At 43.1% G+C, this 15,500-nt stretch overlaps 1 protein-coding gene and 1 pseudogene across 2 annotated transcripts; both read left to right on the top strand.

The window, feature by feature from the left end:
* Positions 1-1,453: 1,453 nt before the first annotated feature.
* LOC100403443 (eukaryotic translation initiation factor 3 subunit H pseudogene) lies at positions 1,454-2,699 on the top strand (annotated as a pseudogene). The gene has a single exon (XR_013520565.1). The product of XR_013520565.1 is annotated as a eukaryotic translation initiation factor 3 subunit H pseudogene (transcript).
* A 6,712-nt stretch (positions 2,700-9,411) lies between these two features.
* LOC118143142 (large ribosomal subunit protein eL39-like) lies at positions 9,412-14,599 on the top strand. The gene is made up of 2 exons (XM_078333124.1): positions 9,412-9,416; positions 14,361-14,599. The coding sequence occupies exons 1-2, from the start codon at positions 9,412-9,414 to the stop codon at positions 14,593-14,595; spliced, it is 240 nt and encodes a 79-aa protein (XP_078189250.1). The 3' UTR covers positions 14,596-14,599.
* Positions 14,600-15,500: the final 901 nt, after the last annotated feature.

Raw genomic sequence — 15,500 nt, 5'->3', positions numbered from 1 at the left:
TGCCTCCAAGGTTCAAGCAATTCTCCTGCCTCAGCCTTCTGAGTAGCTGGAATTATAGGCATGTGTCACCATGCCCAGTTAATTTATTTTGTTTTGTTTTTGTTTTTGTTTTTTTGTATTTTTGTAGATATGAGGTCTCTCCATGTTGGTCAGCCTGGTCTTGAATTCCTGACCTCAGGTGCTCCACCTGCCTTGGCCTCCCAAAGAGTGCTGGGATTACAGATTTGAGCCACTGAGCCTGGCCATGAACCAGATTTGTAAGCAAAAAAAAAAAAAGTAACGATGTTGTTAAACCTTATGTCAAAATTCCTAAGGGCATGACTGAGGTGGGTGTACCTTCACCCCATCTAGCAAAATTGCAGCAAACAGTGAATGCAGCTGGACTGCCTGGCGGTAAAAATAGCTCCCTAGTTGTACACCTGTGTAACCTTACCCTATCTGAATGAGAATGGATTGAGGAGGACATACTTGTTAGATTTGTTTTGCTACCTGAAATTTAGACTAGACAGTGGCAATTCTAATGTCCCTTCCAAAGGTAAAAAAGTTTCAGTATTAATGGAGAGAAAGAAAAACAGTAACTTGGAGTAAAGAAATTAAGGCTGGGTGTTGTGGTCATGCCTGTAATCCCAGTATTTTGGGAGGCCAAGTTGGATGGGTCACTCGAGGTCAAGAATCTGAGGCCAGCCTGGCCAACATGGTGAAAACCAGCTCTATGGGACATTGTTTTAAAATTTAGCTGGGCATGATGGCATGTACCTGTGGTCTTAGCTACTCAGGAAGCTGAGGTAGGAGGATCGCTAGAGCCTGGAGGTTTGCTTGAGGCCAGGAGGTCAGGGCTTCAGTCAGCTATGATCAAACCACTGCACTCCAGCCTGGGCAATAGAGCGAGATCCTATGTGGGAAAAAGAAAAAAGAGAATGAATAAATGGGTTATTAACTGAGGATAAGTCAATATTATGTTAACAACTCAAAAACTCAAGAGTCTCACAGTAAGAGATAACACTATCTCTTAGCTCTGGGGCCCCCAGCCATCTGAATGGACCCCTCCTCTTGGCCAAGGGCATTTTGAAGTTAACCTGAAAAACTAGTTCCATGAGGCCTGACATGCTTCACTGTACCCTCCTCCCTTTTGGAATTTGGAAAATGCCAACCAGCGTTAACAATCAACACAGACCTTAAGTCTGATAAGAAGCATTTGCAATCTATTTTCTCTGAAGCTGGCTACCTAGAGGCTTCATCTGCATGATAAAACCTTGCTCTCTGCAGCCCCTTACTGTAACCCAGATATTTGTTTCTATTGATAGTAACTATTTATACCAATTTTCAGTTAGAAAAATTTTAAATCTGCTCGTAACCACTCTGCTTTGACTTATCCCAACGTTCCAGACTGATCCAACACAGATCTTACGTGTATTGACTTATGTCTTATGTCTCCCTAAAAGATATAAAAGCGAGAAAGATGGTGTCCCGCAAGGAAGGTACCGGCTCTTCTGCCACCTCTTCCAGTTCCACCGCCGGCGCAGCAGGGAAAGGCAAAGGCAAAGGCGGCTCTGGAGATTCAGCCGTGAAGCAAGTGCAGATAGATGGCCTTGTGGTATTAAAGATAATCAAACATTATCAAGAAGAAGGACAAGGAACTGAAGTTGTTCAAGGAGTGCTTTTGGGCCTGGTTGTAGAAGATCGGCTTGAAATTACCAACTGCTTTCCCTTCCCTCAGCACACAGAGGATGATGCTGACTTTGATGAAGTCCAATATCAGATGGAAATGATGCGGAGCCTTCGCCATGTAAACATTGATCATCTTCATGTGGGCCGGTACCAGTCCACATACTATGGCTCATTTGTCACCCGAGCGCTCCTGGACTCTCAGTTCAGTTACCAGCATGCCATTGAAGAATCTGTCGTTCTCATTTATGATCCCATAAAAACTGCCCAAGGGTCTCTCTCACTAAAGGCATACAGACTGACTCCTAAACTGATGGAAGTTTGTAAAGAGAAGGATTTTTCCCCTGAAGCATTGAAAAAAGCAAATATCACCTTTGAGTACATGTTTGAAGAAGTGCCGATTGTAATTAAAAATTCACATCTGATTAATGTCTTAATGTGGGAACTTGAAAAGAAGTCAGCTGTAGCAGATAAACATGAATTGCTCAGCCTTGCCAGCAGCAATCATTTGGGGAAGAATCTACAGTTGCTGATGGACAGAGTGGACGAAATGAGCCAGGATATAGTTAAATACAACACATACATGAGGAATACTAGTAAACAGCAGCAGCAGAAACATCAGTATCAGCAGCATGGCCAGCAAGAGAATATGCAGCGCCAGAGCCGAGGAGAACCCCCGCTCCCTGAGGAGAACCTGTCCAAACTCTTCAAACCACCACAGCCTCCTGCCAGGATGGACTCACTGCTCATTGCAGGCCAGATAAACACTTACTGCCAGAACATCAAGGAGTTCACTGCCCAAAACTTAGGCAAGCTCTTCATGGCCCAGGCTCTTCAAGAATACAACAACTAAGAAAAGGAAGTTTCCAGAAAAGAAGTTAACATGAACTCTTGAAATCACACCAGGGCAACTCTTGGAAGAAATATATTTGCATATTGAAAAGCACAGAGGATTTTAGTGTCATTGCCGATTTTGGCTATAACACTGTCTTTCTAGCCATAATAAAATAAAACAAAATCTTGAAAAAAAAAAAGATATAAAAGCAAGCTCTAATTCAACCCCCTTGGGCACATGTCAGGACCTCCTGAGGCTGTGTCACAGTTGTGTCCTTAACCTTGGCAAAATTAAACTTTCCTAATTAATTAAGATCTGCCTCACATACTTTTGGGTTCATGAAATAATATGATGGTCTGGATTATTCATGACTGTGTGGGTGTCTGTGTGTATGTGTAAAATATATATATAATGTGCATATATATAATATAAAATGTGTGTATGTGTGTGTGTGGAGAGTATCACTGATTTTTACCCAGGGCTCCTAGCTCATAACTCCCATAGCCCCTGTTAGAATCTGCTGTTAGAATGTTGGCTGTGTTAGGCCTCAGGGCAGGCATCTGACCTTCTCCAGCCCCGCTTCCACTCTAATGTCCTCCTGACTTTCCAACTGTGGGTCTTAAGGCCTTGCCATAGAGGGTCCCACCTTATACCCAGGGGGAAGAAATCCTGATGTCATGAAACTTCGAGAAAAACCCAAGAGGACTGGATTCAGTGAACTTCCAGACAGCTGAACACGTGGAGGCTCCTGGGAGGCGGCCCCCAAGGAGGGCATGGTGGCTCCACACTTCTTCCCCTGTGCCTCACCCTACATGTCTTATGTGTCTCTTTATCTGTATCCTTTATAATATTCTTCCTAATAAACAGGTACCTGTTAAAAAAAAAAAGAAGAAGAAAAGAAAATTTGAGTGATACCAGCCGCGAAGAACACCTAGAGCCACCAGAAAGCTGCAAGAGGCAAGGAAGTTTTCTCCCTGAGACACCCACAGGGAGAGCAGCCCTGCTGACACTGTGCTTTCAAACTACTGCTTTCCAGAACTGTGAGAAAATCCACTGTTGTTATTTTACAGCAGCCACAGGAAACTAATACAGAGAGGGAGGAGTCTAGGATGCCCCCTAGCCTCACCCCAGGTTTCTGAGTGTCTGGTGTTGTCATTTACTGAGAGAAGTCTGGATTTCTGGGGGTTGGGAAATTAAGAGTTCTGATTTGGGGCCAGGCACAGTGGTTCACGCCTGTAACCCCGGTACTTTGGGAGGCCATCGTGGGAGGATCATGGGGTCAAGAAATCAAGACCAGTCTGGCCAACATGGTGAAACCCTGTCTCTACTAAAAATACAAAAATTAGTTGGGCATGGTGGCATGCACCGGTAGTCCCAGCTACTCAAGAGGCTGTGGCAATAGAATCACTTGAACCTGGGAGGCAGAGATTGCAGTGAGCTGAGATCGTGCCACTGCACTCCAGCCTGGGCAACAGAACTAGACTCCATCTTAAAACACAACAAAACGAGAGTTCTGATTTGGACACATTACATTTGAAACGCTTGTGAGATGCCCAGGCAGAGATGACTGATCAACAGCTGGATGGAGTAGTCTGGAACTCAGAGGAGGATCAGGCCTGGAAGATGTAAACTGGGAACTGTCAAGCATACAGATCACATTCTTTTTAAATTTTAATTAATTTCTTTTTTTTTTAGAGACAAGGTCTTGCTTTGTCACCCAGGCTGAAGTGCAGTAGTGAGATCATAGCTCACTGCTGCCTGGAACTCCTGGCTTCCTAGCTGGGACTACAGGCATGTGTCACCACACCAACTAATTTTTATTTTATTTTTTTGAGATGGAGTCTTGCTCTGTTGACCAGGCTGGAGTACAGTGGCACAATCTTGATTCACTGCAACCTTTGCCTCCCAGGTTCAAGCAATTCTCTGCCTCAGTTTCCCAAGTAGCTGGGATTACAGACACCTACTACCATGCCCGGCTAATTTTTTGTATTTTTAGCAGAGACAGGGTTTCACCATCTTGGCCAGGCTGGTCTTGAACTCCTGACCTTGTGATCTGGTCTTGAACTCCTGACCTCGTGATCCACCCGCCTTGACCTCCCGAAGTGCTGGGATTAGAGGCATGAGCCACTGTACCTGGCCTTACTGGCCAATTAAATTTTTTTTTTTTTTTTTTTTTTTTAGAAATGGGGTCCATCTAGCCCAGGTTGGTCTCAAACACCTGGGCTCAAGCAAACCTCTTGCCTCAGCCTCTCAAAGTGCTGAAATTACAGTGTGAACCATTGTCTGCAGGTAATTAAAACAATTTTTTTGAGAGGCCAGGATCTTGCTACATTGCCCTGGCTGGTCTTGAACTCCTGAGCTCAGACGATCCTCCTGCCTCAACCTCCCAAAATGCTGGCATTATAGGTGTGAGCCACCATGCCTGACCCCAAATACTTTTTACCATTTGTTGACTGATGCCTGGCCTTCCATAATTAGAGATTGATTCTTTTGGCTATTAAAACATAAATACTCTGGAGAAGTCATTCACACTTTTTTTCTTTATATGCTTGCGAGAATTTGTTTATCAGATACTTTCCTTAGAGCAGGTTACGATGCAATGAGTGTGAGAAAATGGAAGCTTAGGAATCCTTAAAACCTGACCATCTCTGCTTTACAGCTTTGCATGGGAGGGAAATGGCAGCCTCGAGAAAGATTCGTCACTACTATGCCATTGCCTGAAAACTCACTTTTTTTGAGACAAGGTCTGGCTCTGTCACCCAGGCTGGAGTGCAGTGGCACAATCTACAACCTCTGCCTCCTGGGTTCAAGTGATTCTCATGCCTCAGCCTCCTTAGTAGCTGGGAGTACAGGCATGTACCACCACACCTAGCAAATTTTTGTATTTTTAGTAGAGATGGGGTTTCACCATGTTGCCTAGGCTGGTCTCAAACTCCTGGCCTCAAGTGATCCACCAACTTGGCCTCCTAAAGTGCTGGGATTATAGGTGTGAGCCACCTCGTCCAACCTGAAAACTCATTTATCAAACTTTTTCCCCGTAGATGGAATCTGAGCTGACACACAGAATGAGAAGAAATGTGACGTCCTGGTCAACATGGTGAAACCCCGTCTCTACTAAAAATACAAAAATTAGCTGGGCATGGTGGCACGCACCTGTAGTCCCAGCTACTTGGGAGGCTGAGGCAGGAGAATTGCTTGAACCCAGGAGGCAGAGGTTGCAGTGAGCCGCGATCGTGCCATTGCACTCCAGCCTGGGTAACAAGAGCAAAACTCCATCTCGAAAAAAAAAGAAAGAAAGAAAGAAAGAAATGTGAAAGAAACACCCTAACACACAGTGGATATCTCTACAATATTGTGAGAGGAAATCTACTGCATGGACGTCACAGCATTTTGTTAAGAGCTGTTCTGTAGTTTCTGCATTCTCCAATGCGACAATTGCTTTTACTGGCCTGTCCGTGTTACCTCCTCTTGTCTCCATGGCTAATATCATCAGCCTATTGTGACCCTCTGCAGCTACTACAGCAGCCCCAACATATGGCCAGCTCCCCTGCAATCCTCCACCTACTCCCAACCTTCCTGCTATCTCTGCGGGAGAGGGAGCGTTTTCAAAATTCGAATATGCTTCCCATTCTTCAGTGCTCCTTGGCCAAAAAAACTATAAAGCTTTGTTTGATCTAACTATTGCCCTGTTTCCAGCTTCATCTCTCTCCTCCCCCACCCATCCCAATGCCCATGGGTACTTGGCTCTATGAGATCCAGCTGCACTGACATTCATTTCAGTCTTTCCAGCATCACAAACCCTGGCTCAGTCTGGAATGGATGTCTCTTTTGTGATAGCAACCAGCAGGAAGGAATTCTCTTGTGAATGAAGGGAAAACTCAATAAGGGATCATGTCCACTCTGACATAGACAGCCACTCCCTCACCGCCATGTACACACTTTTACAACATGCTCTGGTTATTTGAAGATGTGTTTGGCCTCCCTGAAAGAAAAAACAAAAGGATAACTAAGTATTAAATCAGAGGATTCTCAATCAGTTTAAATAGAAAGGAAGACACCAGGACTACACTTGTTAAAATTACCAAAAAATGGCTGGACATGGTGGTTTATGCCTGTAATCCCAGCATTTTGGGAGGCTGAGGTGGGCGGATCACCTGAGGTTGGGAGTTTGAAACCAGCCTGACCAACATGGAGAAACCCCATCTCTATTAAAAATACAAAATTAGCCTGGTGTGGTGGTGCATGCCTGTAATCCCAGCTACTCTGGAGGCTGAGGCAGGAGAATCGCTTGAACCTGGGAGGCAGAGCTTGTGGTGAGCTGAGATCAAGCCATTGCACTCCAGCCTGGGTGACAAGAGTGAAACTCTGTCTAAAAAAAAAAAAAAAATGACAAAAAACATTAATTTAGGAAAAAGTAACATGCCTCACATGTAGTTCAAATGTTCCTTTCAAATATTAAGTCTCCAAAACATGGCTCTAGTCTTCAGAGTGAGGAAAATATGGTGTACATCTGCACATTTGCTTTCTCATGGCTTGTGTTTAATTATCCACAAAGAAAAAAATTCACAAGATGTTTCATGGTCCTCTCTTTTAACGGCCAAAGCAGGAACTTCTGAAGCTTTGATAGAATTGGTTGCAATCCCTTTGAAAGTTTTTATTAATGTAGACAGAGTATGTTTTTAATCTTTGGTATTTTGATCACCCAAATTTATGTTTTGTGATTTATTCATGCTTGATTCTATCATATTTTAAGTAAACAAGGAGTCAGCAGTTTTTACCCAGCAAAATACATTGGGATTTTTAAAAAATACAGTGCAATGATGATTAATGAACACACTAGGCATTAAATCAGAGGATTCTTCATTGGGACAGAAAGGAAGTCTTGAGACCCTGTGAGAGATTGATATCGACATTGATTTTAAGGTAAATATCAGAGACATTCCACTGTGAACACATTTCTTTCCAGACACATTCTTTCTGGAAAGAATTGTGTTCTGGAAAGAGAGAGAAAAGCATAAATACAAAGAAAAGCACAATTTTCTAAGAAAATGCATACAAATTTAACCATAAAGTAATAATTTGTATGATAAAGAGATAAACATTAAATGAGATTTCACACCCCCTTTCTTTTGTTTTTTGAGACGAGTCTTGCTCTGTAACCCAGGGTGGAGTACAGTGGCAGAATCTTGGCTCACTGCAACCTCCACCTCCCGGGTTCAAGTGATTCTTCTGTCTCAGTCTCCCCAGTAGATGGGACTACAGGTGCACCACACCCAGTTCATTTTTGTATTATTAGTAAAGACAGGGTTTCACCATATTGGTCAGGCTGGTCTCAAACACCTGACCTCAGGTGATCCACCCACCTGGGCCTCCCAAAGTGCTAGAATTACAGGTGTGAGGCCTTTCTTCTTCTTCTTCTCTTCTTCTCCTTCTCCTTCTTCTTCTTCCTCTTCTTCTTCTTTCTTCTTCTTTTTTTAAGATGGAGTCTCACTCTGTCATCCAGGCTGAAGTGCAATGGTGTGATCTCGGCTCAATGCAACTTCTACCTCCTGGGTTCATGCCTCAGTTTCCCAAGTATCTGGGATTATAGGCACCTGGCTAAAGAGATTTCATACTCTCTTAAGTCCAGAAAAATAATGCATAAGGTATAATATTTCCTTCTAGGTGTTCTTGAATTCAATCTGTGATGACAATCTAGAGATTATTTTAATGTTTTAATGGCATGTGATCTACTTTTCAAATAAGAAAAGATGTAGTTAAATGTTACTCAAGCATTTTACTTCCATCTTCCAGAATAGAAGCTCCCTGAGGCTGAGATTATTTTGTTTTGTTTTGAGATAAGTGGCATGATCATGGCTCACTGCAGCTTCTGCCTCCTGTGCCGAAGTGATCCTTCCGCCTCAGCGTCTTGAGTAGCTGTAGTTCCAACTACTCAGGAGACTGAGGTGGTGAGGATCACTTGAAGTCAGGAATTCAAGGCCACAGTGCCCTATGATCACACCTGTGAATAGCCACTGTACTCCAGCCTGGGCAACATAGCAAGACCCCATTTCTTTTCTTTGGAGATGAATCTCACTTTGTCACCCAGGCTGGAGTGATCTCGGCTCACTGCAACCTTGCCTCCTGGATTCAAGCAATTCTCTTCCTCACCCTCCTGAGTAGCTGGGATTATAGGCATAAGCCACTGTGTTGGCCAAGACCCCATATCTTGAAAAAAAAAAAAAAAAGGCTAGGCATGGTGGTTTACTCCTGTAATCCCAGAACAGTGGGAGGCCAAGGCAAGAGGATTGCTCAAAGCTAGGAGTTCAAGAACAGCCTAGGCAGTATAGGGAGACCCCATTTCTACAAAAAAATAAAAATAAAAATTAGCCAGGCATGGTGGCACACACCTGTAGTCCCAGCTACTCAGAAGGCTGAAGTGGGAGGAGCGCTTGAGCCAGGGAGGTTGAGGCTGCAGTGATCCATGATTGCGCCACCGCACTCTAGTCTGGGTGACAGAGTGAGACCCTGTCTCAAAATTACATAAATAATAAATATCTTAATTATGTTGACTGAATAAATTGCCCAGCCTGACTTTCACCTTGGTTGTGGAGATATCAATCCATAAAAGACACCCTATAAATGAGATGCAACACTTATACTCTATTTAGTTAAATTGGAATGGTATGGGTAAGATACTGAAATTCTCATGCCAGAACTTAGTAAATATTTTGAGAATATTAGAGGAAAAAAACTGATTCTCATAACTTGATTCTACTTAATTACCACTTACAGTACGTCCCAAAAAGTCCATTCTCCTTCAAAAGAACTCTGGAAGTACACCATAAGATGTTCAACCTGGATGGCGAGGTGGCTCATGCCTGTAATCCCAGCACTTTGGGAGGCCACGTGGATCACGAGTCAGGCAGATCATGAGGTGAGGAGATGGAGACCATCTTGGCTAACATGGTGAAACCCCGTCTCTACTAAAAATACAAAAAGTTGTCTGGGCGTGGTAGCACACACCTGTAGTCCCAGCTACTCCACAGGCTGAGACAGGAGAATCACTTGAACCAAGGAGGTGGAGGTTGCAGTGAGCCAAGATCGCACCACTGCCTTCCAGCCTGGGTGACAGAGAGAGACTCTGTTCAAAAAAAAAAGATTTCCCAGAAAGGGGGAGGGACACCAGGATTGCACTCCTGTACTGGCCACCGCCACTGTCACTCGTCACATTCAGTTCACATCCCTTGAGAGTTTGTATAAATTCAGGTCAGCACTGCAGCTATGCAGCTGCCCAGTGTCATAGAAAAGCAATTCACCAATGACTGATCTCTCCATTCAGAAGTGTGCAGTCTTAATGTACAGTGATGAGAAACTGTTATTTTACGATCCTTTCATTAAAAACTTGATTGAAAACTAAAAAAAAAAAAAAAAGTTCAACCCACTAGTTGCAAAATCTTCTATCATTGCAATGTAACATTTCCAGGGCCAATTAATTTTATATGTGTACACACACACACACACATATATATTAACCACCATGCCTGGCTAATTTTTGTATTTTTCGTAGAGACGTGGTTTCACCATGTTGGTCAGGCTGGTCTCGAACTCCTGGCCTCGTGATCCGTCCACCTTGACATCCCAAAGTGCTGGTATTACAGACATGACCCACTATGCCTGGCCTCTTTTTTTTTTTTTTGAGACAGACTCTCACTCGGTTGCCCAGACTAGAATGCATCTTGGTTCACTGCAACCTCTGTCTTCAATGTTCAAGCTCTTCTTGTGCCTCAGCTTTCCAAGTAGCTGGGATTACAGGTGTGCACCAGCATGTCCAACTAATTTTTGTGTTTTTAGTAGAGATGGGATTTTGTCATGTTGCCCAGCCTGGTCTTGAATTTCTGGCCTCAAGTAATCCACCTACCTCAGTTTCCCAAGGTACTAGGATTACAGGCATGAGCCATAACGCCCAGCCAGTTTATTATATATTAATTAATTAGTTAACATTTGAATGTGATGCCTTCAAGATGAGATTTTTTTTCTTTTTTTTTTTAAATTTATTATTTTATTTTACAAAAATAGGGTTTCACCATGTTGGCCAGGCTGGTCTTGAACTCCTGACCTCAAGTGATCCACCCACCCTGGCCTCCCAAAGTGCTAGGATTACAGCTAGATGAGATTTTTATGCAATATCTTGGTGATTTAGGAAGACATCCTAGTGTTATTAGCATAAGGTTTCAAATTTTGTGTGTGATGACTCTTGGGAAGATATCTTCATATGGCTCATCTCATTGTTTTTAGTGTTTTCATTCTAAAGGGTGACTACTTTTTTCTCACTTCTTCACCATATTCTATGATTTTGCCCTATTTGGACTCTGTAATCCCACAGGGAATACACATATATGCGCGCGCACGCACACACACACACACACACACGTATACATATGTATACATCTCTTTTTCATTACGGATTTTTTTTGAGGTTTTAAAAAGTTGTATCAGGCTGGGCGCTGTGGCTCACACCTGTAATCCCAGCACTTTGGGAGGCCGAGGTGGGCTGATCACCTGAGGTCGGAGGTTTGAGACCAGCCTGACCAACATAGAGAAACTCTGTCTCCACCAAAAATACTAAATTAGCCAGGCGTGGTGATGGTGCATGCCTGTAATCCCAGCTACCCAGCAGGCTGAAGCAGGAGAATCACTTCAACTCAGGAGGTGGAGATTCCAGTGAGCCAAGATCATGCCATTGCACTCTAGCCTGGGCAACAAGAGCGAAACTCCATCTCAAAAAAAAAAAGTTGTATTATGGGGCTTATGTAAATATTTCATTTTTTTGCTCCCTGATCATATACTCACCCTCACTCCTAGATCTGGAATATAATCAAGCTGAAAGATGAGATCATGTTTATGGAGTCCAGTGAAGTCTCAGTAAGAACCTTCTAGTTTGAGAGGCATCAGTATTCTACTCACTCATATGCCAAAATGCTGAAGAATAAAATCAAGAGTTAAAAAAGTCATTTTCGCCGGGCGCGATGGCTCAAGCCTGTAATCCCAGCACTTTGGGAGGCCGAGGAGGGTGGATCACAAGGTCAAGAGTTGGAGACCATCCTGGTCAATATGGTGAAACCCCGTCTCTACTAAAAACACAAAAAAATTAGCTGGGCATGGTGGCGCGTGCCTGTAATCCCAGCTACTCAGGAGACTGAGGCAGGAGAATTCCCTGAACCCAGCAGGCGGTGGTTGCGGTGAGCCGAGATCGCGCCATTGCACTCCAGCCTGGGTAACAACAGCAAAACTCCATCTCAAAAAATAAATAAATAAATAAATAAAATAAAAAAGTCATTTTCAGCATTGGGATTAAACAAAAAACACAGGATTTTTCCTTTTTGTAATTTTATTTATTTATTTATTTATTTATTTTTGAGACAGGGTTTCACCATATTGGTCAGGCTGGTCTTCAACTCCAAACATCAGGTGATCCACCCGCCTGGGCCTCCCAAAGTGCTGGGATTACATGTGTGAGCCACTGCACCCGGCCCCCTTTTTGTAATTTAAAAATATTTAAAATAACTTATTTTTTCTTGCAAGCATGATGCAGTTTCACTTTGAAAAATGGACTCAGCCAACAATAGTGATTTGCAAATGCAAACAATGCCAATGTCTTCTTTTTATTTTCTTTTCCTTAGTATTGTAGAAATTATTTCTAGAATGTTAACTCTTTTGTTTTTATTTTGAAGTTGGCAAATTTTTATTTTTATGTATTTATTCATTTGAGACAGAGTATTGCTCTGTTGCCCGGGCTGGAGTGCATGCAGTGGTTTGATCTCAGCTCACTACAACCTCTGCAAACTCCTGGGTTCAAGTGATTCTCCTGCCTCACCCTCCCAAGTAGCTGGGATTACAGGCACCTGCCACCACACGCAGCTGGTTTTGGTAGTTTCAGTAGAGAAGGGTTTCACCATATTGAACAGGCTGGTCTTGAACTCCTGACCTCAAGTGATCTATCCACTGCTGCCTCCCAAAGTGCTGGGATTACAGGTGTGAGCCACCACACTGAGCCAATTGGCAAAATTTTATGAAGAACTTTTAGACTACTATTTATTAATTGCCTGATTTGCTTTTTTAATATGAAGAAATATTTTTTCTTTGTTACTTTTTCATGTAATTGTATATGATTATTATTTATTAGTGGTCTGATTTGCTTTTTCTTTCTTTCTTTCTTTTTTTTTTTTTTTGAGACGGAGTTTCGCTCTTGTTACCCAGGCTGGAGTGCAATGGCGCCATCTCGGCTCACCGCAACCTCCGCCTCCTGGGTTCAGGCAATTCTCCTGCCTCAGCCTCCTGAGTAGCTGGGATTACAGGCACACGCCCCCATGCCCAGCTAATTTTTTGTATTTTTAGTAGAGACGGGGTTTCACCATGTTGACCAGGATGGTCTCGATCTCTTGACCTTGTGACCCACCTGCCTCGGCCTCCCAAAGTGCTGGGATTATAGGCGTGAGCCACCGCTCCCGGCCTGATTTGCTTTTTCAATACGGAAACATAATTTTTCCTTTTTTCATGTAATTATGCACACACTACTGCTTAGGATGCAGAATATATGAGGATAACTTTTTTTTTTTTTGGCAGATGTTTACCATATGTGGAGCTTAGCATAGAGAATACCCTTGAGTCAAGAATGGCCGGCCTCAATGCCACTTTGAAACATTGCGTATGGTTTCATGAAATAAATGCATATTTTAACAGATGTCAAGATGGCCATGCTGAAGTCTTCGTTTTTGGGGAATCCAACCCAAACTATCTGCTGTGAGCATCTTTGTTTTACCTTCTCACTCTACCATTCCTCTTAAAAAATTTCTTTTTAATTTTTATTTTTTGTGGGTATACACTAGATGTATATATTTATGGAGTACATGAGATATTTTGATACAGGGGTGCAGTGTGTAATTATCACATGAGGGGAAATGTGGTATGCATCACCTCAAGCATTTATTCTTTGTGTTACAAACAATTCAATTATACTTTTTAAAAAAATGTACAATGAAATTATTATTGACTTTAGTTACTGTGTTGTGTTATTAGATACTAGATATAATTCATTCATTCTAACTGGAATAACATTTTTTTAATAGTAAAGAGTGAGATATAAAAGTGAAAGAGAAAGGTACTCCTGGGTAAATATGTACTCTACAGATCTCATAGTCAGGAAGTGGAATACATGCTCCCTTTGCTTTCCCTGTTTCACTGCTGGCCATGCACGCTTATGCTTATAATTCTCATTATTTGACAATCTTCCCCATTAGAGAAATAGGAAAAGCTCTAGAACACATGAAAGCAATTATACAGCCTTTATGATATCCAAATTTATCCATTTCGTGCCCCCTCAAAAAAAAGTTCTTTCAGTAGTGCTTCCTATATATCTTTCAAAAGCTACATCAGTCTGGGTGCACATAAAAGTTAACATGATTCCCTATACAAAAGGGACTGCTCAGAGTTAAAAACAGCTAGAGAAGAGAGGACACTAATTGCAGGCACAGGCACATCTCTCCGAAACCTCCCCCAAAACAAATGGAGGACAGAAGAAAACAGAAAAGTGGTTAATTCAATTATTACTCCAAGGAAACATTAGGGATAGTGCAAATAAATCTCTGAAACTAAACTTTACTAACTGAGCCCTGCCTCTTGGCCATCCCACCCTCGAGCCCCCAGCAACCTCAGGGCCACCCTCTTAGCTGCCCTGCTCCACCAGCCTCACAGGGATGAAATCCACCTACCTTGCTTTTTGTCAGGAATCAGGTCTTGATTTCCTCTTGGGGAATCGCCCCTCCCCTGGCCATGTGGTCCTAGCGAGATGACCACAGTGCCCCACCTACTCTAAACTAAGAATCTTCTTTAAAATTTATTTCTCTACCCTCTCTTCCTTTCTCTGCCATCGTGGTGTGTGCTTGACTCCATTTCTCACCGTGTCTTCTCACAAGACTTTCAGGATTAAGCAATTCCTGGCCAAGAAACAAAAGCAAAATCGTCCCATTCTCCAGTGGATTAGGATGAAAACTGGTAACAAAATCAGTTACAACTCCAAAAGGAGACATTGGAGAAGAACCAAGCTGGGTCTATAAGAAATTACACGAAATTGCGCACATATTTACGCTGTCTGAAGGTTACAATCATGTTACCAAATCAAGCTGAAAACGTCACTGCTATCTGGAGAATTTTGAACAGTTTCCTCTCTGGATCTGTTATGAACATGTTGGTTGGTGGCTGGGTTCAGTAATAAATATGTGAGACTTTTTTTTTTGAGACAGAGTTTAGCTCTTGTTACCCAGGCTGGAGTGCAATGGCGAGATCTCAGCTTACCGCAACCTCCGCCTCCTGGGTTCAGGCAATTCTCCTGCCTCAGCCTCCCGAGTAGCTGGGACTGCAGGCACGCGCCACCGTGCCCAGCTAATATTTTGTATTTTTCATAGAGATGGGGTTTCACCATGTTGACCAGGATGGTCTCGATCTCTTGACCTCGTGATCCACCCGCCTCGGCCTCCCAAAGTGTTGGGATTACAGGCGTGAGCCACCGCACCCGGCCGAGACGTTTCATTAAAAAAAAATTATCTGGCCGGGCGCGGTGGCTCACGCCAGTAATCCCAGCACTTTGGGAGGCCGAGGCGGGTGGATCACGAGGTCAAGAGATCGATACCATCCTGGTCAACATGGTGAAACCCCGTCTCTACTAAAAATACAAAAGATTAGCTGGGCACGGTGGCACGCGCCTGTAGTCCCAGCTACTCGGGAGGCTGAGGCAGGAGAATTGCCTGAACCCAGGAGGCGGAGGTTGCGGTGAGCCGAGATCAGGCCATTGCACTCCAGCCTGGGTAACAAGAGCAAAACTCCGTCTCAAAAAAAAAAAAAAAAAAAAAAAAAAAAAATCTAAGATTTGTAGCTACTAAGAAAGAAAGAAGCTTTTTCTCCTTGAGCCTTCAAGCTGAAGGAACGCATGAGCCTGAAGCTGTTCATGGTCCTAACAACAGTC

The sequence above is a fragment of the Callithrix jacchus genome, chromosome 7 (assembly GCF_049354715.1).
Source record: "Callithrix jacchus isolate 240 chromosome 7, calJac240_pri, whole genome shotgun sequence".
Classification (NCBI taxonomy): domain Eukaryota; kingdom Metazoa; phylum Chordata; class Mammalia; order Primates; family Cebidae; genus Callithrix; species Callithrix jacchus.
The sequence above is the reverse complement of the archived record's forward strand: the minus strand, read 5'-3'. Positions and strand labels throughout refer to the sequence as shown.